At 33.7% G+C, this 23,028-nt stretch overlaps 1 protein-coding gene across 1 annotated transcript in view; it reads right to left on the reverse strand.

The window, feature by feature from the left end:
• Positions 1–23,028, reverse strand: part of VCAN (versican) — a 101,472-nt gene that overhangs the window by 26,363 nt on the left and 52,081 nt on the right. The window contains exons 6-10 of the mRNA XM_032213868.1: positions 19,961–20,835; positions 18,643–19,924; positions 6,883–12,027; positions 5,184–5,297; positions 3,702–3,815 (exon numbers count right to left, since the gene is read on the reverse strand). Of these exons, the coding sequence (XP_032069759.1) occupies positions 3,702–3,815; positions 5,184–5,297; positions 6,883–12,027; positions 18,643–19,924; positions 19,961–20,835 (7,530 nt within the window). The remainder of the gene's footprint in view (positions 1–3,701; positions 3,816–5,183; positions 5,298–6,882; positions 12,028–18,642; positions 19,925–19,960; positions 20,836–23,028) is intronic.

A 23,028-nucleotide genomic window follows, 5' to 3' on the forward strand; every position in this document is an offset into this window, starting at 1 on the left:
CTATCTCATTTTGCATTTAACAACTCACTTTGCTGTATGAAAAGCACAACCTGTTAGGGTCATTATCCAGAAGATATAGGTAGGACTGGGATTTAATTTTGCTAAAGTTGTGGTTGCAAGGATTTTCTGGGGTGTATAAAACCAGTCTTAAGCCTATTTTTTAGATTATACTGTTTAGTCTTTTTCATTTCAGAATTATAGAAAAATGTTAAAGTTGAAGGCACAGAACAATAGAATATGGAGGACTGATTGGGCAAGTGTGGATATACAGAATCCAGTGTTATTCATACTTAACATAATATTCAATATTGGTTACTGAAATCGATGGGAAAAATAAGTTTTGAAAAATACAATAAATTGCAGAGTATGAAATTACTTTGGGTCAGTTCTTTCCAACGGGCAAATGAGGATTAATTAAGGTGCTTTACATAGCATGAATTCTTGAGAACATAGCAGTTCAAGTTGCAAAAAACAACAACAATCCACCAGTCATTCACAGCAAGCTTCCTTGTGCCCTTTCTCTAAAACAGAATTATATGTTTCAGCCTTTTTTATTTTAGGTAATATGATGCTAGGCGAATGACATGATATTGGAACTGTTTGGTAAGCACTATATCTTTTAAATTATTTTATGGACTGGAAAAGTTTGTACTTAAGTTCCTCCAGAATTTTCAACCCACAGAGGAAAAATTAGATGGAGGAAATTATCCTAATCCTAATATATCTTGTATAAAGATACTTTCTAGACAACAAACAAGGAAATAAGTATTCACTAAGTGTCTCACTTGAATTCCTCAGTTGGTCATTATGAATGGAATTCTTCACCAGCTAATAGAACTCAGATATTCCTAAAATGTATCTTCTTAAACAAATATGTCAACCCACATCAACACAAGGAATAGTTCCATGCTCTGAGTCACGACAAAAACAGATTACCCAATTCTTCTATTTCCACTAGTTAGGACAAGTTATTTTTAGTAACGCCTTGCCTCAGCTTCAGATTTAAGCAGGTATTTACCGGAAAGATAACTACCCAAGTAAGAAACTGTATTCCAGAGTCATCTAGTTTCTAGGGAAATGGGAAAACTTTATCTAAGATTTGTGCTAAGTTTGATTTCTAGGTTTGCTAGTCAATGCTTTAGCATCTCCAGCATCTTTTATTTTATGCAAGCTTAGCCATTGCATGGGAGTTTTTTGTGCCCATTTTTTTTTGTGTCCAAGTTGGAATCTCTTTGTATCAGAGCTGCTTGTGGTCTGTCTCAGTGGTGAGTTCCGGATCCCATATGCTGCAATGGGGCCGGGCATCCACCTCAGGCACACATGCTGTGCACACATATGCACCCACCGCCCTGCGACCCTCAAGTTGCTCGGCGGAGGTTGCACAGGCGCTGTATGCTGTGCACGCGTGCACAAATGGCCCAATTGGCTTAAATACAGGTAAGGAATGCAGGCAGATGGGTGAGCCCTCAAAAACACCATTCCAGTATGGTGGCCATGCTCCAAGGTGCCATCGGTACGCCAATACCGGGGCGTACCAGCCAGAACCCACCACCGGTCTGTCCCATCTTTATCTATGCATGTATATTTTTCAATTGGCTGTTCTAAGATGCTTTCTATGATTTTTTTTAAATGGTCCTTCCAGCTGAACCTTATTTTGGGTGACTCAAAAACAAGACTGTGTAGATTCCTTGGCAGCATTTTTCAAAGTGACCTGCCATCAACTTCTTCATAGGGCTGAAGGCAGAACTAGCTTTCATGTCTAAGGCAGTAATCGAACTCACAGATTCCTAGGCTCTAAATCAGCATGTTAACCGCACCACCAAACTGGCTTTTGTCTATAATTTTAGAAGCTCTATATTTTTAGTTCCTCACCGCAGAATGTCTTGCATGTGACTATTTAAATATATATTTTTACCTTCTTTCTTTTCAGTTTTATTCTAGAACAAAGCTTGATTCTATGTATATCTTATGACACTGACTTAATTCCTAAAGTAGAGGGGGGAGTTGATCTCCCTAATCATGCACCTAAACTCCCCAGGCCAAACTTTCAACTGTATGACACTGTAGTCATAAAGTAAAATTTAAAGTTATAATGATTTGAAAACTTTTTGGGATTTATTAGATTTATTTTCAAATTAACTACTAAAAAAAACATTTGTCATCTTAGGGTCCTATGTTAAAGAGCTGAATTCTGAATTATTTCTATTATTAATGAGACTATTAAAAATTAATTACAATGAATCTTATCCTTTGCTTTAGGTTTAAAAAATAATGTATCACAAAAGTACTTTTAGCCTCATGGATATTTTTTCTTTCCAAAAGCACTTTTAAATTCAGAGCCTTTCACCCAATAGGATTATGATAAAAAAAAAAAACCAAGCCTGGAACCTGCCAGTATGCATTAAATTATTTTGTTGTAGTGAGAATAAATCTAGTCATAGTGAGATTCGAAACATAAGACACTGTTTTCCTACATCTGCTGTTATGACTAAACGAATACAACCTACAGAAGAATAATTTTCACTCCTTCTCATGTTTTTGGAACTTTCTTTATTACCTTTGGACAGGACATCAACCTACACTGAAAAACTTGTATTTATTCTTAATGTCATTTTGCCAAAAGTTAATCTGAGATATTTCTTACAATAGAAGAAATTCAGATTTAGAAGGAAAAGAAATATTGTATTAGCTCAGAAATGTTTTTGCTTTGTTCAGGACTCAATTCAGTTGCATAAATTGCAGAGTAGAGATATTATACTATATGTATAGTATAGAAACATCACTATCAAGATTTATATTAACATGTTTTGAAAATTTAACATGGCATTTGGGTCCAAAAAGGCATGATTATTTTGTTCATCCTTCTTATGTTTAACTTTACATCAGCATCCTGTAAAAATTCCCCAAAAATACAAACTCCAGATCTCATTAACACTTATTACTGTTCTTAACAAAATACAGTATTTTACAGCATTTGGTTTAGTGAGTTTTTGTAGCTGATTAAGCTACCGTATTTAAGATGCACCTTTCCCCCCCCCAAAAAAAGGATGAAAATCTGGGTGCATCTTATACATTGAATACAGCATTTTTGGCCTCCCCAAACCCTGCCCCCTTTGCAAAAATGGATGTGCAAAGGGTTTGGAGGCCTGCAAAGTGCTCCTGAGGGCTGGGGAGGGCAAAAAAAAGCCTCCCAAAGCCTATGCATGCCCTATTTTTTGCCCATTTTGCCCCTGCCCTCCAGCCCCCAGGAACACTTTGCAGGCCTCTCAAACTCCCTACATGCCCCATTTTTCACAAAAAAACCGAGGCATGCAGAGGGTTTGGGAGGCCTACAGAGTGCAAAAACTTTTTTAAAAAAATTACCTCTTCAAAATCTTGGTGTGTCTTATACTCCAGTGCATCTTAAAGTCCAGAAAATACAGTAAATGCTGTAAATAAATTTCTCTAATTATCAGCAACAACAAAGACTTGAGCACAAGAAGAAAAAGTAAAGCCTACATAAAGTCATTTTTATTTATCCTGTTGTATGTATGTGTGATTCTAGAAAGGCAGTATTAAATATTTAGAATAAATAATATAATACCCAAAGAAATAAAATGCATTCATCCCATCCCTGTGGCAGATGATTCTTTTTGCCACCTTTCATAGATTATTTCAAAAGTAGCATTGAGTTAACTGCACATTTCAAATTGGTCTCTCACCTTTTTCACAAAGTGCTCCAACATAGCTTGGAAGACAAAGACAAGCAAATGTATTGACACCATCAATGCACGTGGCACCATTTCTACAAGGACTGGATTGACATTCATCGATTTCTATTCAAGAAAATTACAAACAAATAATGGTTTACAACAGCTATTCTCATTTTCACATTGTGTGTGTGTGTATGTGTGTATATTATATAAAGTAGTATTATATCAAGTAGAATAATTTATTAATGGATTTCAGGCATCCCAATATATAAACTTAATTTTTTTGCACAATATTTGAATATACTTGCCACACAGAGAACTTTTCTAAATGCAGCACATCAACCTGCCCTTGTTAAAAATCATCCTAAATCTCTAACCTGCACCTTCAGTTTACCTGTCACTACTTGAACTGCTGGGGAGGAAATATATTACAGCAATTCCTTTTTCAAAAGGAAAATCTGGGTAATTATTGCTGCCAAGTGTCCAACTTGTTCTAACCTGTCAACATGAAACACTGAACTTCTGTACCTCTTAATGGCTGGAGGCATTGTCATTCATGCTGTTTATTTTATCTTTATCTTGCTGCCCATTCAAAATAAATAATGTATGAAATAATACGTTACAAATCTTCAAAAAGTAAAAATCCAGGTTGTATGGAATAATTAAAAACAGGAAACAAACCCATCAGAATAAGGAAATCTTTTATTACTAAAATTGCTTCATGCCTTTGGCTGAACGAACTCAGCAAACAAAAAGACCCTTTCTTTCATTAATTTAATAAGCATTCTCATGTCTTCAAAAACTAGTTTTTAATAAATTTTATTAAATAAGGATGACACAGACTATTCTAATTAGATCTGGGAAGGTATGGGCATTTTTGAAATATCCTTCCTCATTTGGTACCCTTTAAATATATTTGATTAAAAATTCAGAATATCTATCTAGCATGTATTCCAATATATGTGCACAGCACCAGTTGGAGAAGATTATTTTAAAAAATAAATAAATTTTGTCTTCCTGTTTCCAAGGCTCTGTTAAACTGATTCTATGTCTGGAAGCAAATTAGGTGCAGCTATTAATGGACACATACATTTGAAATAGATCAGTATTTTTTCCTTAAAGCATCCATTTATCAAAACCAGATATTAATATTATAATTTGCTTATATATTATTTATACCTGATATAGTCTTTTATTTATTGAAGGAAAAAAAGAAAACAGCAACATACAGATAAAATGTCTTACTATGCAACACCATTATGTAGAACATGAATAGAAAAATATAGCAAATAATGCATGTTTTATAACCCTGGTGATATTTACACTTAGATATTCCATTTGTATGAACATGGATTGCATTTGCTGAATGGCTAGTTGAGTATAGTTGATATAAATCTCATTATTGCCTGAACTTTAATGTTCATTACTGAATTTCTTCTGCACATTAAAAAAAATTAGACAGTCAAAAATAGCAAAGCATTTATTTCTTACCTATTTCACAACGATCACCACTGAAACCTGGCATACAGGTGCAGATATAGAAAGAGTCACGTGGGTAACAAGTGCCCCCATGCAAGCATGGATTGCTTTTACATAGATCTTGGCCTGTAAAAATGAGTTCATTGAAAATAGCTATATTTTTTTTTTAAGTTAGTTTGTTTCTGTGCACAAAACCTTTCTGAATTTATCCCAAGTGCTGCAATCTGTTACATTAACAGATTAAACACTATAAGCATGCAAGCAAATATAATTAATTAAGCATAAGGTGTGGCAATAACAATAATTCATGCTTTCATAATATAAATGAATTTACTACATCAGGAAAAATTATTTTGAACAATATTTTGTTTACTTCAATGATGCTTTGTTTTGATTTTGGCAGTCTTAATATTTTGTTGAGGATTTAGCTGATATGATATGACAATTAATTATAGCCAAAATAGTTAAAACAAGTACACAGTGAATGAAACATGTATTATCTGAACGAAGTTAGTTTATGTGCAATGACTGGGTAGACAGAACAACAATTCTTATAACGTACATTTTGTTTGTTATCTTCTCAGTGTGAATTGTGACCTTGGATAAACACAACCTTTCAATTCACACTATATTTAATCAATTTATAAGACATTCTATTTTAAAAAATATCACCCAGAACTCAATTCATTTTTTGAATCTATTGTCTTGTCAAATAAAAAAACTTCTAAGGTTTCTTTTGTATTTTTAAGTAAAGGTTACATATACGTAAAACTATCACTTATTACTAGAATGACACCAACATATTAAGTAATTATGTGAATCTGTTGTGTCTGAAAGTATATCAGGCCCAAATTGCACCTTTTTAAATATAACTACTGATAAAATATTCTATGCCTTGACTACTTATTTTGTGCAAAACCCTCAATAGAAAACTATGAGAAATCTTCTCAAATCCTTCCCATTGGGAAAAATAATCTAAGCTAAATATGGTGGATGTCCACAGGTAAAAAGCTAGTAAATAAATAAATTTCTCAGAATTTAAATGTCTTACATAGCTAGCTATCCAATTCATGAATCTCTTATCTGTATGAATACTTTATCCACAGTAATACTGATTTCACATGTTGAATCACACTGCACGTGAGCACAATGGAAAATAATAAAATTATTGCAAATTCCAGGGAAGGGAAAGCAGACAAGGGAGAACTGGTATTCAGTCTGCTGTCCGGTGCAAATAGCTTTCATTTCAAGATCTGTATATAAAAATGAATTCCACTTTTTCCCTCCAAAGTAACTATTTCTCTTTCACAGTTAGCCACATACATATTGCTGTATCTCTTAATATCATTATGATTCAGTGATTTCCAAAAGTCTAACATTATTGCATTAGTAATATTTTTTCTATTCCAAAATATTGACAAATATTTCACATATAATTCATGCAATATCTTTTTTCTTCTTCATGCAACCAGTTCTGAATTTTTCAGGGTCCACATTTGAATGCACAAATGTACCAGGTGAACTAGACAACTAGTTCTAGCTATCATAATAGAAACTTCTGTCACCATTCCAATGATCGTTCAGTTCACTTACTACATTTGTTCATATAATGTGTGGCATATATTATCGTCACAGTTTATCTTCAAGCAAGAACTTTCTGATAAATAATTGTGGCAGAGGAAAGGATGCACTTAAACAGCTTCTCCCTTACCTGGGATCTGAATTGCTGAGCCTTCAACTGAACCTTCACCTTGACCAATCAGGAAATCTGATCCATTGGTAACATCCAGAAGTAAAAATGGTGGAGTTACAAGTTCATTTGCATTTACATCCTCTGTATTTATTGTTTGTTTGTTTGAATCAGAAATGCTTCCAGGACCTGAATATTCATTTACAAGGTTAGAAGAAATTGTGGTTGACTTTGGTTGGACTGTTTGAAGTTTCACGGTTTTATCTGCAGATGGTGGTGGTGAGATTGGCCAAACACTGGCTTCCCCATCAGCACCAAACACTCTACCCGTTTTACTCTCATGTGGAATTGAAGAAGGTATGCTATGTATCCATAACAAACTTCCATCAGCACTATTTCCATCTAACTGATTTAGCTCTTTTACCTTCTCGGGAGTTTCTTCTTCTAACAGGTCTTCAGCATCAGAATGAAAAAAGCTTGATGGTATCACACCTTTTGAAATAAATTCTTCAAAAAGAGTTGTTTTTTCGGTAGCATCTTTTGGCATTTCTTTTGTTTCCTGTACATGTCCATGAGATGTAGTTATACTTTCAAGGAAACTGTTCTCCAGTTCCACATTAGGAAATGCTGTATTATTGGACAAATCTTTCAGAGCAGGTTTGTAAGTTACTGCTGCGTCAGCACTAACTTCTCTAAAAGTTTCTGGTGCTGGCAAACCATGTTTGCTAGAATCACTTGATGATGAAGAACTTTGCATGACTTCTTCCTCTGGGTGTTCAGAAACACCATTGAGTAAATGCACAGTCACAGGCAGTTTGGGTGTTTGTGTTGTGAGAAGCAAGTTCTTCATAACTGTTTCTGTTGATTTTGTGAGTTCAATTTTCATTCCTTCATGGCTTATTTCTTTAGCTTTTGTTACATTTTGTGAAATAAGCTGATTTGAAGCAGTACTTTCTTCTGGTTGATATGTGGTCAAAGTGTGTCCTGTTTTTAGAGGCATGTTTGCTAGAGTTGAAGGAAGAACCACAGGTTTCTCTTTATCCATCTGTACTTGTCCCTCTCCTGACATGGTGGTAATTTCACTTTCATCAGCTACTACTTGATTATCTGATGGTGTTGGTTGTTCAGATTTGGATTGTATCATTTCTTCAGATTCTGTACGTTCAATGCCATCTCCTACGTCTCTGGTATTTTCGTTAGAAGTAATTGGAGATGATATGGTAGAACTGACAAGAAGAGGTAGTGTTGGAAGCAGAAGGGATGTTTTAAGTGTATCCTGAGAAATTTCACTTTCTGTTGTGAAAGACGCAATATCTCCTGAACCCACCTCTAATGTTGGGGTATGATCAGATAAAATAGATTCACTGTGTATGAACTTATTACCTACAGAACTGCCTTGGTTATCTGTAATTTTATCGTCAATTAACATTTCAGGTGTTGTATTTTGAATTTTAATTGCTGATGTATAAATATTATATGTTGAGTGTCTTCCAGGCCTTTTAGTTGTATGATCTATAATGTCTTCAATATTTGAATTTGATTTCAAATTATCAACATCAATAATTGTTGTTTCATCAAGTATTACTCCATGCCCTCCAATAATATCAATGAAGCTAGAAATATCTTCAGAATAATTTTTTTTGAAACCAGCTACAGGGATAAGATCTTCATAGTCTTTTATGTTGTTTGTGGAACTCTCATATGAAAAACTCTCTGAGATGTCACTATCAGATGTTGCTGTTTTTTCATGCTTCTCTGTCTGAGTGTTTGGTCCTTTTGGGGATACATCCATTGTGTCCCCTGTGTTCTCAATATCTGAATAATGAGGAGGACGAGTTAGAAGTGGTAGGTCCCAGTTTGGTAACTGGGTAAATGATTCAGATTTTTTCTCTATTACGTCTTGCCAGCCAGATCCTTCCCCAGAGCCATCATGGTTTCCAGCACCCGACACTTTGGATAATAAAGTGGCATGTGGTGTTTCTATTGTTCCACTGGAAGGGGGTTCGATAAATAATTTTGAAGCAGAAGTTTTATTTTCATGCTTTACAAACACCCAGGCTTTCCCTTGAGAAGTGCTATCTGTTGCAGCTAGTACATTTTGTTCTCCCTGGTAAGATTTTTCTTTATTCTGATCCTGTTCAGAAATGAACCAATTTATAGTAGATGTCTCAGGATGTACAATAGATAACACAGGAAAGGTTTCATCACTGGCTGAAGACAAATTGTCTTCTAGCTTGGAAGGATATTTAAATTCATATTTGGAATCATCATTATGCCTCTCAAATTCTTCATGTTGTTCCTCTGAAAAAAGTTCTTCTGAACTTTTAGGATAAGGAGTGTCAAGTTTTAATGCATTAGAACTTTCTTTTAATGTAGCAGAATTTCCAGGGGCAGTAGTATGAACTAGAAATAATTCATTTTTTGAGTCTTGTTTTGACAAAAATGGAACATGAGTTGCTGTGGTTATTGGTCTATATATTGTAGATGGGGGTGGAAGGGTGTGACTGTCTTTGGCAAGAGTAATCTTTTCTTCCAACCATTCTTCTTTCTCTACATTTCTTAATAAAGTGCTTGCAGTTTTATCATATGAAGGCGGATATTTCTGTAAAGATTCAGTAACAGAATTAATATCAAATTGTAGTTCTTTTGCATGTGTATTAAATTTAGAAGTACCAGAAATTTCTGACTGTTGTGTTACGGATTCTGTTTCTATAATTTTTCTTTTTTCTTCATAATATATTTCTCCCTCCAAATGTGGGGTTTTATCAGAAGCTTTTGTTCCTAATACATTTGGCATTTCCTGTGCCATTTTTGACTTATTAACGAATGCTCCCGTAATATTTTGGTTCATTAAGGTTACTATTGTGGTACTACTTATGTTTAATGTTGTAACCAATGGATGCTGAAATACCATGCTAGATTCCTCACTTTTATTTTTTATTTGATTTTTAGATTCTTGTACCAAAAATTCAGATGAAACTGGTTTTTTTGTAGAAGAGTATGTAATAGAATCTACGTCTCCAGAACCTGGTTCAATCAATGGTAATTTACTATTAATTTCTTTTTCTTTCGAAGTATAATTTTCCAGCTTCATACTACTTGTGTCATTAACTGATTCCTCTCCAGAGCCTATCTCCACAAGATCAATTGTTTTGGCAAAGGTAGTTGGAGAAATGTTTTTTCTATCTTCCAACTGAAGAGATTCCATTCCTTCATTTACTATGAATTCAGAACTTCCTTTCTGCAGAGTTATGTTATTTGTCACTACTATGGAATCCTGTGCAGTACTGCTGGAATGTTGTGCAGTCCTATCAGTTTCTATTAATTCTGGTATTAACTTCATTCCTACACTGATGGCAGGAGAAATATTTGCCATACTAGATGTTTCAAACAAATTTGTTTGCTCTTGTATTGTTATAGTTGTTATCACTTCTTCATTTGTCTCCACAACAGACTTGTCATTAAATGGCAATAGCACACTTGCCTCTGATTTATCTGATGCTCTTTGGCTGTAAGTTTCATTTTTTGATACTTGACTTTCTATTCTAGTGTCTGTAGCGTCCCCATACAATTCAGCCTCCAACACATCCATTGTATGATTAGTATGAATAGCATGATTCAATGGTGGTTCACTTGAAATACTACCTATTTCTTTTCCTTTACTGCTTTCATATTCAGACCTCATTGGAAATGAAGTCTGTGTAGTGGCTTGAGTCATACTATCAATTCCTCCAAAACCTGCATCTAGAAATTGGGAGTCTATACTTACCACTTGGCTGGTAGGACCCCCCAAAAGTATTTCTTTATTAGGTTTCCTCCACAATTCTCCATCACCAGATTCTTCATTAATGGACAATCTATTTTCTGTTATTTCTTTAGTTTTGAGAGGAGAGATTGTTTGGGTGACAGCTATGGATCCTTCACTCACAACTCTGATGTTATCACTTAAGTATTCATTGCTATTAAACAGGTTTTCTGTGCTGAAAGCAGTTGAATTATCCATATTTAAAGACATAGAGCTTGTACTGTTTTTCTTATCCCCCTCCATATTAATTTGACTTTTAGTAGTGCTCAAAATTATTTCAGTAATAGAGTCAGTAGTCAAAGATTCTAAAAGACTATGTTCAGCAATAAACATGGTCTCTTTATACAAAGAAGCAGGAGATTGTGAAGCAGAAGGTTTAGGTGGAATAGGATTTCCATCATCTGAGAAAATTTCCTGACTAGGATGTTTTTCTTGTATTCCTGGTTTTATTAATGCACTAGTTGATTTATAACCGTCTTCTTGAACAGCTCCAGACCCTTCTGATATATTCAATAAATTAGTACTGGACGTGGTTGTCAATAAATTTATGTAAGAATTAAGTATATTATGTCTAACATTTGTATTATAATTTTCTTGCGGAACAGAAGTGTCATGTTGAGCTACTATGTCATCTCCAGTGTCTAAGTATATAGTGGTAGAATGAGGCAACCAACCTTGAGTAGAAGCTGTTAGAATTAACTGTTCAGGGTCTTCTTTTAGCTCCATGTTTGTTGTGTGGGGAGAAGCAGAACTTATTGATTCAGGCTGGGCAGTTAAATCTTCTAAGTGTTCTGTTTCAGACTGTATCAATTTCTCATTATTGTCTGATAAGGACTGGCCATGGAGATATATTATCTCATGAATTTTATGTGTAGTTTCTGGGTCTCCACTAAATACTTCTTCCACGATATCATATTCTGCTCTTAGCTTTTGTGTAGCAGCAGTATCTCCAGTTGATTCACTTGGCTGTATTGTAGCCAAGAACTCATTATCAGACACCATGTTAGTTTCATTGATATGCAAAAAATTTACATTTTTGGAATGCGCTAAAATTTGATCACTTCTTGCTTCTTCAGCTTTTATATCTTTAGGTGCCGGGGTCACTTGCTGCTTTCCATTAATAAACTGCAGTGGTGGAGGAGTTGTGATAGCAGTAGTATTTTCACAGTCAACTTCTTCACTCTCATCTTCCTCCAGAGGATATATTTCAGGAAAGAAAGGGTCGACAATGAGGATATCATCAGCAACATCCTCAGGACTTTCTGTACAGGGTTCCTCAGTGGCTGATTCATCTAGTGGGGGCTCATCTAGTTCATGATGGATGTGGTAACCAAATATATCCCAAAGTCCAGGCAATGAATCTGTAAAACAAAGAGCCTTTAATAATAATTTTAACATTTCAATTTGTTATAGGTAGTAATTAATATCATATAAACAACAATACTATTAATGCATTAAAAGGAAAAATGTATCAAATATTCCATGTTCATTCAATAAAATGTTGTTGGCACAGTAAGGGTTCATTACTACCTCTTAAGTTTTCACAGACATTTCTGTTCTGAAAGGCACACCACTCTAGAATCTCTAGATCTTGCAACACTGCCAGCTACAATGCTGCTATTTTACTCCTAACTGTTGAACACCACACCACAATTATTTTAAATTGGGTTCTCTATCAGTTGTGCAGACCTTGTCTAAACATTAATAGAGGGTAATAAAAATGTCTGTTTTAGGCACATGTATAAGATCAAAACATTTCAGTAGGTATCAAAGAGCTAGCTACATCAAGTTGGCATTCATTTTTCTTGGTCTGTATAACACTGAATTCATATAAAGACAATTTGCACAAATAAACTTTTCTGGGGTGAAATTCCCTCTATTTTACACAAACTTGCAACCATGTTTTCTTTTGCAATATTCAAACAATTCTTCTTCACAGCTCCTTTATAAAGAAATATTGGCATGATTATAGTATCACCATGGGCAATTTTCACTCTGGAGCTTGCATATAAAAAAGCAACAATAATACATCTTTAGAATTCCAGTTGACGTTACTAATGGCTATCTGCTTCACAGTACATTAAGGATTCTCAAACTTTGAAATGCCATGGTCCCTAAACTGATAAATATATTCGTATCTATGACCTTACTTGATCAAATATGATTTCTTATGCTGCTGTTAATCAAATAATTTTGTTGATGGAAGGGACAAAACTGGTAATGAAATTTATACCCAGACACTGTATGTAGATACAGTGTACCTTTCTTATTTTGACAGTGGCTATAAAATAAGGAAGTCAGGGTACTAGTAAGCTCACATGTTTTATATGTCTTGATCTAAAATGTTCAGCAGAATTTCCCAAATAGTATATTATAGCTGGTGAGTGAGATAAATATAATAATGCATTATCCATGGAAGCAGTAGTATTATATAACAATAACACTTTAAGAATCAGCAAACTCAATAGCAAATCTGAATCTTTCCAAACATGTTTTACTAAAGTCTATGAAATCTTTTACATTTAGCAATTTTGGTAAAGGTTTTTAAATATGTTTATCTCTTATTGTAATTAATCATATATCAGTTACATTCATGGTTTAAATAAAAATGACATTTAGGAGTGTCAAACATCTAAGCATTTTTTTATGCTTAGAATCACTAGTGGGAACAGTGTTCTTTCAATCTAAAGTAAAGTATATTTACTTTAGATTGAAAGTGGAAGGTCATTTAAAATTCTCAATGCTGGAAACTAAAAAAAACTTAATGAGCTGGTCAGGTTAATAAAGAATGCTGAGCAGCTGGTTATCAGCTAATGCCACAGGAAATAAATCCAAAAAGTGTCTTTTCTTCAAAGAAGCTGATGTTAATGTATCACTGAAGTCAAGAATCTGAAAAATATTGATGAAAGAAAGTGTCTTCATCTCAAAAGCTGCAAATCTGTGTTTATTTGTTTGGAAGTAACTCACTGAATTCAGTGGGACTTCTGTCTGAGAACCCATACATCGAATTAAGTTATAGCGAATCTGGTATTTTAAAATGATATAAAATATTGATTTACATTGTAATAATATAATAGTGGTATTTTAAAACATATGGTGGTCCATGAGACTAGCACTGGGTCAAAATAAAGTGTGTGAGAGATGTTCTGCAGTGCTTCAGAGCATAATGTAGTTCACCTCTGTCATTCTTTAAGCTAAACTTTAAACTATTAATTATCCACAGTTTAATATTTTATATTATTACAAGCAAGTCAGGTTTTTATCCAAATCTTGTAAAATTTGGATAAAAATAATCATGACACTTAAAATTAAAAATAATCATGACACCTGAAACTGTTGATATGATGCAAATATATCATGCAAAATTAAAAGTACAAAAACTAATCAGAACCATGAATACTATTTCGAACTGCTGCCACAGTCAATAACTTCCAAGAAAAACTAATGTTAGAAACCACTCAGTGGCAAGTAAGATCATGTAACACATGCAATAAATAATAAATATGCACATTACTGGACCCTATTTATCACTTTGAGTAAAAAATATTTGTTTACTGAGCATCACTTGTTTAATCAGGCTCAGCTTTTGTCTCATTTTCATCAAGTTATATCAAAGAAAATTTTGAGAAACAAATTACTTCTGAATGGGATTTAAGAACATTACTGTATTATAATTAAATGATGCCTGCCACTATGAAAATTAGGTACTGTACTAAGACATTGCTGTAATGATCCCCATCTTTTATCACTATTTTATCATTAAAATAGCTTATTGTAAATTGAGAATACTAATAAATCAAAAAGAAAAAATACAGATGTTGTGCCATATATAGTTCCTCTGTTCAACAATGATTTTGATTGGTTGCTGTAAAGCCAAAAGCTTTGCAACGTTAATTATTTAATAAATGACTCTAAACTTTAAAATTAGCTCATTCGAATATGTTTGAAAAGTGTCACTGTTTAATAATCATTTAAATATTTATATTTCATAAACCTATTTACATTTATAGTACCACACAGAGCATTTGCTCTGACTTTGGTTTAATGAGCAATGACCCATATCTGCGTTGCCTCAGGATATTTCTTCAGCTAATATCATTAGCTTGCATTGTCTATGTCAGACTTCTTTTGGCTCACAAGACAAAATGTGGCAAGAATGCAGTCCCAGGACACAAGAGTTCAGGTAACAAGACTATGAACTCATTACAAAAGAATTCTAGGGACTGCTATTATTAAATGTAACTACTATTTATAATCATGTTCCTATTTCTTCTGCCTCCTTCTCTTTTGGATAAGGTTGGAAGATAGAGTGTCATCAATTCCTTGATTTGGTAACATCCTGTTCTAGTATCAGTTTGTTCCCCTTTGACCACTGTGATCCAAATTTCACAATGTTTAAGAGTAACAAAATGTTTGTGTTTTAATAATGTCTGAAAAGAGAAATGATTTGTTCCATTTACATTTTTTCTAACAGTGGAAAACTGTATTAAGAATTTCATCCATGTGAAAGGCAAGATTTTAAAAGTTAATATGAATTGCTTTTTTAAAAATAGAAGTGTGTTACACCACTAATTATATGTTTATGGTTTTGTAAGCTACCCACAATCATTTAGGTGGTAGTATATCAAATTGTAAAATAATAATGACTTATTGAGTTCATATCTTAAAAGCTACAGGGAAACCACTAGTATTTCTATGTAATAACCATGTTTTCTTGGCAACATTGCAAAATGCAACACACATACACACATCCCATTTTGGAATAGGTTATTGCTCTATGTCTGATGTGGCCTTTAGGAAAAAAATCCAATAAGAGTCTTTAATATAGTTTTTTAAAATCTCCCATATGCACTTCTAACACTGTTTCAGCCTCTAATTAGAACTGGGTTACCCAAAATTAAAGCAAAAGTTTGGTTATTTTGACAGCTTGACTAACACTTAGCCTGACACCAATTGGATAGCTTTTATTAATATAATCTGACAAGTTTAGATTACCATGGTGGAAGACCATCACAAGCAAATTGCCTTCTGACAAGTATCTATTATGTCCAGGATCAGAAAAGCTTATAGAGGTATCAAACAGAAGATTTAACACATAGAATTCAAAAAATATTTCAATTCTTTAGATGGTTTTGGCACTCTAATGTACTCTGTGTGTATATAATCCTTTTATTTTCTCAAGAACTATAATAAACAATAACTTCAATTGTTTTAGAATTTTGCTCATGATACCTAACAAATATTTGGAAAACTAACAGTATTTGAAAATCTTTCTCATTAAATATGAATGAAACAGAATATTTAACTGAATGTTAGATGAAATTCAATCCTTACAATAGTAATGAACTATCCAGGAATAGTTCTCAAAAGTAAATGAGAGTTCTTATTAAAAATGACTAAGAGGGTCTCTACTGATAACTAATGAAATTCTCCATATGCTTCTCACTATCTTTTTTAAAGGATTGGATAGTTCTGCATATAAGATTCACTATTTTTGTCTCAGTGAATAACTAAACAATTAATACTCAAGACAAGAGAAAAAGCTTTCATTTATTACATTTTCTGTAAAAATTTAAAGGTATTATCAGATCGATTTCATAGATTCTATTAAATATATGTAAATCAAGCCTTTCTATCCCTCTTGTAAAGACTTTCAAATCAACTATCATCTATGTGCTTTCATAAACAGTTCAGAACTGTACTATGGCACCTGTCTTTTGGGGTATTAACCCCTTCCAATGAGTTTACCTCCAATTCTACAAAGCTCCCAGTAATGTTATTTTTTTTCATCAGGCCTGGGGCTAGTTGAGTAACTGGAAGCTCATATGTAAGATCCTGATGCATTATCTCTTGTGATCTTCTTTCTATTTATGCTTCATTATTTTCTAAATGGTTTTTGAAGAATGCTTTAATTATTGGTTTTATTGTACAGTATCTAGAGTGACATTTGTGTGACAGCCATATACATTTAATAAATAATAAATAAATAACTGCGAGGAATTTTGAACTTGCTTAAATAATTTTCAATCTTGCTAGCCAGGCATTACTTTCTTTATATTAAGGTCTGAACATTCATAAACAAGTTTGAGTTCAGTTCCTCACACAATGTTAATGTTTGATACCCAATAGTCTTATAGGTTTAACAATAAGTGACTGATCCAAATGTACTCTCTTAAAATACATGCCCCAATCTTGCTATAAAACACCTTCCTACTTAAGTTATTCTTGATTTAGAAAACTATTGTCCACATTTTCTAGCTTCTGGAGTCTTCAACTGATCTTTGAACACCTTGTGGCTAGATTTTCAAAAGACAATACTGTGGAAATCTGTGACATTCAACTTCCCCACTTAATCCTTGAATCAAAGGGCTTAATTTATTCAAATCAACAAAATGCCCAGTTTTAATTATTTAATAAATGACTCTAAACTTTAAAATTAGCTCATTTGAATATGTTTGAAAAGTGTCATTGTCATTGCAACAACACCAAAAAATAATGGGAAGCTTTTTTCATAAAATAGTTGATTAGTTTAAGATTTTTTGAAAGCGTATATGTTAAAACAAAATTAAGACACAGCTGGTGTGAAATCTGGTAATAACATCTTTTTCAATCATTTATATAAACATGCTGGCTTGCAAATTATTTGTAATATAACAAAAGTCATAGTCTCAGTACCTTCTAAACTGCTGTTAAACGACAAGTCTCACTTTAATCCATGAACCTGTTATTTGATAAACAATTCTTAAATAGAAAATTTGCTGAGAAGGGGCATTGTTTCCTGGTGTAGTGTCCAGATTTTCAATCCTTAACCTGAATTACTATTTCTTTTAAATCCAATGTTGAAGATGTGCCGTGTCATTTAGTTCCTAGTCTAGTTTGCAACTACTGATAAAATTAGTACAATGCTAACTAGTGTACAAAGCACTATAATTATATAAACTGGATACATTTTATATCATTGGGAAAGAGATAAGAAAATATCCATTTAACAATGGAAAGGCTTAAGGATCCCAGGGACAAGAAACTAATCCAATCAGTTGAGACTTTTTAAATGAAAACTTTCATGTTATATATCACCTAGAGTCATATTCTTGTGAGTCAGGCAGCTATGCAAATATGATAAATAAATAAATAAATTGCACTTAAAGTAATTCTAGGTTAAACCAATCTATTCATGTTCACTATGAAAAACAACAGACACAGGCAACAACAGATATTCTATTTAAGGAACAACAGATATTTCTATTTCAGAAAGGAATATTCAGTGAAGTTTACAAGGGTAATGGGCTGCTTAGGAGGGGGGAAACTGAAAAGGGTAATAATATATTATAATTCTACAAACAACACTATTAAGATTTTTTTTTCTAAAAATGATATATTCACCTTTCAGAAGAAATCATCATAATAATTCAGAATCTGATGACATCTCTGTTCTGAATACCCAGATTAAAGCTGCACAAACAGTGCCTTCAGCTAAAACTGAATAAATAAAAGGCTTGATTATAACCTTCCAATTTACATATTATTTTTTTCCCCAAATTTCATAATGTATTTGGATGTAAACAAACAAAATGAGCGTATATTTTGTTTAGCTGATAGCACTGCAAATGCCATTGTTAATAGCTACACACTATGGAATGTTAATGCAATGCTACACTCAAGTAGTAATGCATGGTGTGGAAGCCATGAAAAGTATGTCTTGTTCCACAGGTAATGAATGTCAATCAAATGATATGGTAATATTAAGCAGTCAGCTCAAATAATATTTGTATCAATATCTAACAATAGTAACAATTTCCATATCCACGTAACCAGCAACTATTAGTAATATCCTATTATGAACCATTTTCAATATTCAGATATAAAAGACGCATACAATAATTGAGAGCTACTTTATATATAAATATTTTGTCATATATCTCGAAGCCAAATATCCACATTAGTTTGAACATCCAGTCTCAGTATTAAAATCTTACCTGTATCATTTTGTGGAATAGCAACAACATATACATGTATGTTAGATTCATTTTCCAACCCTGTAGCAACCTCTGAAGTAGCTGGGGGCTCTTCTTGAGACTCTAAAACCTCTGTGGGTGGTCCTGTGGGTTGGGAAACTGCAGTGATAGTTGATGAGGTAAAATATTCAGTATCAATTTCTGGCTCTACCATTTTGCCTGTAAAATCATCATCAGTAGTAGTTTTAATGGGAGAAATAGATTCATCAATTATCAGCACATCTTTACTTGTATCCTCATCAGGCCCCCCATCAATCAGAGGTGGCTGTGTTTTGATAATTAAAAGTTTGGATGGTGAAGTTGGTGGGATTTTATCTACCGCAGTACCGACAGTAGTGGCAATGCCAGTTACCACCATTGGTTTGCTTGTTGCACTAACTGAAAATGAAATGGGTTCCATTCCTATGTCCTCTTCTTTTATTCCTGATCCTTCTGGGCTATGAGTTGAAGTATCTACTTCCCCCACATCAAACTTTTTAGTGACAGGAGCAGCTTCTTCTCTAGAGATGGGAACTACCAATTTGTCCAAGGAAGACCTATGTTCACTTTTGGTAGTTGGTTCTATGGGAGGAACACCTGTTGCTATCAGCTTGGGGTCAATGATTCCAGGAGACAATTCAGACTGTGTGACTGTGTCATAATCTCTTATTTTTATACCAGGACTTGTATCTGTAGTAGTGTAATTTATTTCATATGCAGATCCTTCAGCAGCTACATCATGTTCAGGTAATGAATATGATTCTGGAACAACAGTGGGGGAAGCTGGGTCAGTGACCAATGTTTGCGTAATTAGATCTCTAGTAACAGATTCCTGTTGAATCACTGGAACGACTTCTGTTATGGTTTCTGTGAGTGCTGTATGAGTAGTAACTATACCCGAACCTTTAGAAATCTCATTTTCTATGGTGTCTGAAATCAAAGAACTGCTGTAGTCTTTCTCTGAAATTGCAACAGGAGTTGCAGTCTTTGTGGTATCTGTAACTATAAAAGATTGTTTTATTTCAATACCTTCAGTGACCATTTCTGGGTAATCTTCTTTTGAAATACTGAAGATTGGTTGCTGTTCAGTTGTATTCTCCTCATTAGTCCAATCATATTTTGCATCTGTTTCAATTGTTTCTTGTTGCAAATCTGGTGTTGGTGTTATTAGGTGATGATGACTTGATACTTCAGGTCCATAGCTGGTAAAGAACCCTTCTACTTCATTTACATTTGTGGCAAAAGGCATGTGCTTTGTGGCAGACTCGGGCCCAAACATGCTTCCTTCACCTATTGATACTTCTGATCCTGAAGATACATCTGAAGCTGTCGGTATTGGAATAAATGTCACAGTATCTTTCATCTTCTCTGAAACCACAGATGCTACTGTGTGCTCTTCCTTCTCCACTGAATCTGTTGAGTGTACCACACTAATTCTGTCAGATGGTGTAAGCACTGGTATTTCAAAGCCTGTTGAATAAGCCGGGGTAGACATTGTTTTGCTTTCAAATGAAGTTGCTACTGAATCTGGTGTATCTGTGGCTTTTTCATCTAAGATTGTCGTAGAAGATGGAATTTTATCTACCTTAGAAATGGTACTAGATGTTATTAGCTTCTGATCTGGCAAAATAACTTTATCTTCTTCTACAGATTCATAAATACTAGTCAACAATTCTTTTGGAATGACAACAGTTGTGAATTTATTATCACTTTTTGCTTCTACTGGTATTTTGCTGGGCTGAATGCCAATATGTGTTTCTTCCTTTGTTTCTAAAGGTACACTCAGATTATTCCTTGCTACAGAATCCACAGAAATTCTTATTGGAGCTACTTCTATTTGTTCAACTGAACTTTCAGAACTTGCTTCATGGAGATCAGAAATATCTTGGGTAGGTGTAATCTCCACTAAGTCACTTAATACAGTTTCTGTTTGGGTCATTTTTGACAAATCAGAAACGTCTGTAACAGTTTGAGGTAGAAGGGTAGATAAATTAATGGTACGAGGTTCCTTCTTTTCTTGTTTTACCATAACCATTTCTGAGGTGAGTGAAGATACGTAAGGATGAAGTGTAGTTTTTGGAGGAATTACATTTAGTTCAGTTAACGATTTGGCAGATCCACTTTCCAAAGGAATATTCAGTTCGACCATTGAAAAATCTGTTACATTCTCTTTACCTAGCAAAATATAATGATAAACAAATTAGAAATATTTACTCTACAGTTTTGTATTTTATAATTATAATAGCTTGAATCCAAAATGAATTTTAGAGATACTGAACATGCATTCTTTATCTCAGCCCATGACCCTAAAAAAAATATTTGTTGAGCTTGCCTTGAAGAGAGTAATTAAAATTAAATGAATCAATTTACCACAGATATAATCCTCTTAGGATCACAAAATCAGACTTGTATTAGTAATACTTTGTATAAAAGTAAATTCAATGAAGCTTTTTTTTCATATTGCCCTAAATCAGTGGTAGTCAACCTGGTCCCTACCGCCCACTAGTGGGCGTTCCAGTTTTCATGGTGTAAAGTTAAGTTACTTCCCTACTTTATAAAGCACCATGACTGTGGAAACGATGGGTGGTTAGAAAATTTTACTACTAACAGAGATACAAAAGTGGGTGGTAGGCATAAAAAAGTTGACCGAAATGGTAATTAATTGATATTAAGTTTTTTTTTTTAACTGGGTGAAGATGGGCCACAGGTTGCGACAGAATTTATGAAATTAAATTCAGTCATTTTCAGCTATGAAACTCTTCTGAGTTGTTGATTTAATCTACACAACTGTTCTGAGAACAAAATTAAATTCATAATCACTGCCCTTTAATCTTTGGATGCAAATTTTATACCAGACTGATAAAATGGCTGCCCTTAAGTTCTCTGAACTGGTGATTATTTTTACTCATCTGGAGTCAGGAATTCTGCATTAACAAATAATTTGTGCTTTATACACAAAACAATAACACCGTTGCTTATAGCTTATAGCTACCACATTAAGAACTTGAAGGAAGGTTTGAAAGCTTCATGCTTTGCTGAATAAACTGTTCTGCTTGAAGGTTTTGGAAATTAATGCAATAAACTATTCTACAACTGGTAGAAGCAGTCTACCCAAATTTATTATACTAGCAGTTCACTTTATTTCAAAGGAATGGCTCTCGTAACAATATCTTCCATTATAAGAATGCACATAAGCAAGAACTTCATTGACTTTGGAGAATGTTCAGTTTCAATGCAACAATAGGAACCAGCAGTAATTGTAATAGACTTTGCGCTGTCCTAATTATGATTTACAGAATAATTTCATGCAACAGTTATATAAAAACCATATAAACTTTAGCATGTTGTATATAGGCAGGGCCCTCAAACCAAAGAAAGAATTAGAAGCAAAAGTTACAAAGGAATAGGGCCAAATAATTTTCTTCCCTGACTACTTTGCAATTGTTTAAAGAACCTTTACACAATTTTTCAGCGAAAAGATAAAAGATACAGTGTTGTAATCCAAGTGCCACTTCTCTGAACATGCATATCATATCAATGGATTGCAACACTGCATCCGCCATCTTGTCTATTTTGAACACCTTCCACATGGATGCTGCAGGCAATAAGAATATATAAAATGGATAATGTCCTATTCCAATATGTTTCAATCTTGGTGGCTAGCAATTTAAGATCCACACGTATATTAAAGTTGATAAGGTTGAGAAACACTATTCTGTCAATTGCTTGTGCTTTTTATTTCACCTTTTAAATTTCTCACTACAGTACATTTAATTTTTCACAGGGACTTCATATTTAGAACTTGTCTCATTATTCTTTACAAGATACTTTAATATTCATGAAAAGGTTAAACAAAAACCAAAAGTTCTATTACATGTCCATTAAGAGAAAAACTTTATTCCAGTTTAGCCAGATGCTTGTGTAGATTTCAGCTGAGTTTTGCCAATTTGCAAAAATCAGGTTTATTTGACTATCATTACTGAGTACCAAATGATCATTACCAGCATCATTCAGGAAACTGAATTTTATTTGTAAGCTTTAAAAAAGAGGATTTAGGTTGAAGCTGTTTCTTCTCAAAGGAGACATTCACAACAATTAATCTGCCTTTTGTCTTAAAAAAATGATCCAGACAGGGGCTTTTTTTTAGGCTTTCCACCAGCTTTAACCAACTTGCTGTTGCACAGATGTTTTGCATTACTGAATTCCTTCATTCAAGTGTTCTGGGGGATATCTTTTTGTGCTTCTTCTGATGCAATACATGAGACACTTGTTCCCAATAAAAAAAAAATCCAGATTGCTTAGAGCAAGAAATCAGATTATCTTACTAACCATTTGTTACATCAAAGACTGTCCAAATTTATGTAGTTT

This window comes from Thamnophis elegans, chromosome 3 (genome assembly GCF_009769535.1).
Source record: "Thamnophis elegans isolate rThaEle1 chromosome 3, rThaEle1.pri, whole genome shotgun sequence".
Taxonomy (NCBI): domain Eukaryota; kingdom Metazoa; phylum Chordata; class Lepidosauria; order Squamata; family Colubridae; genus Thamnophis; species Thamnophis elegans.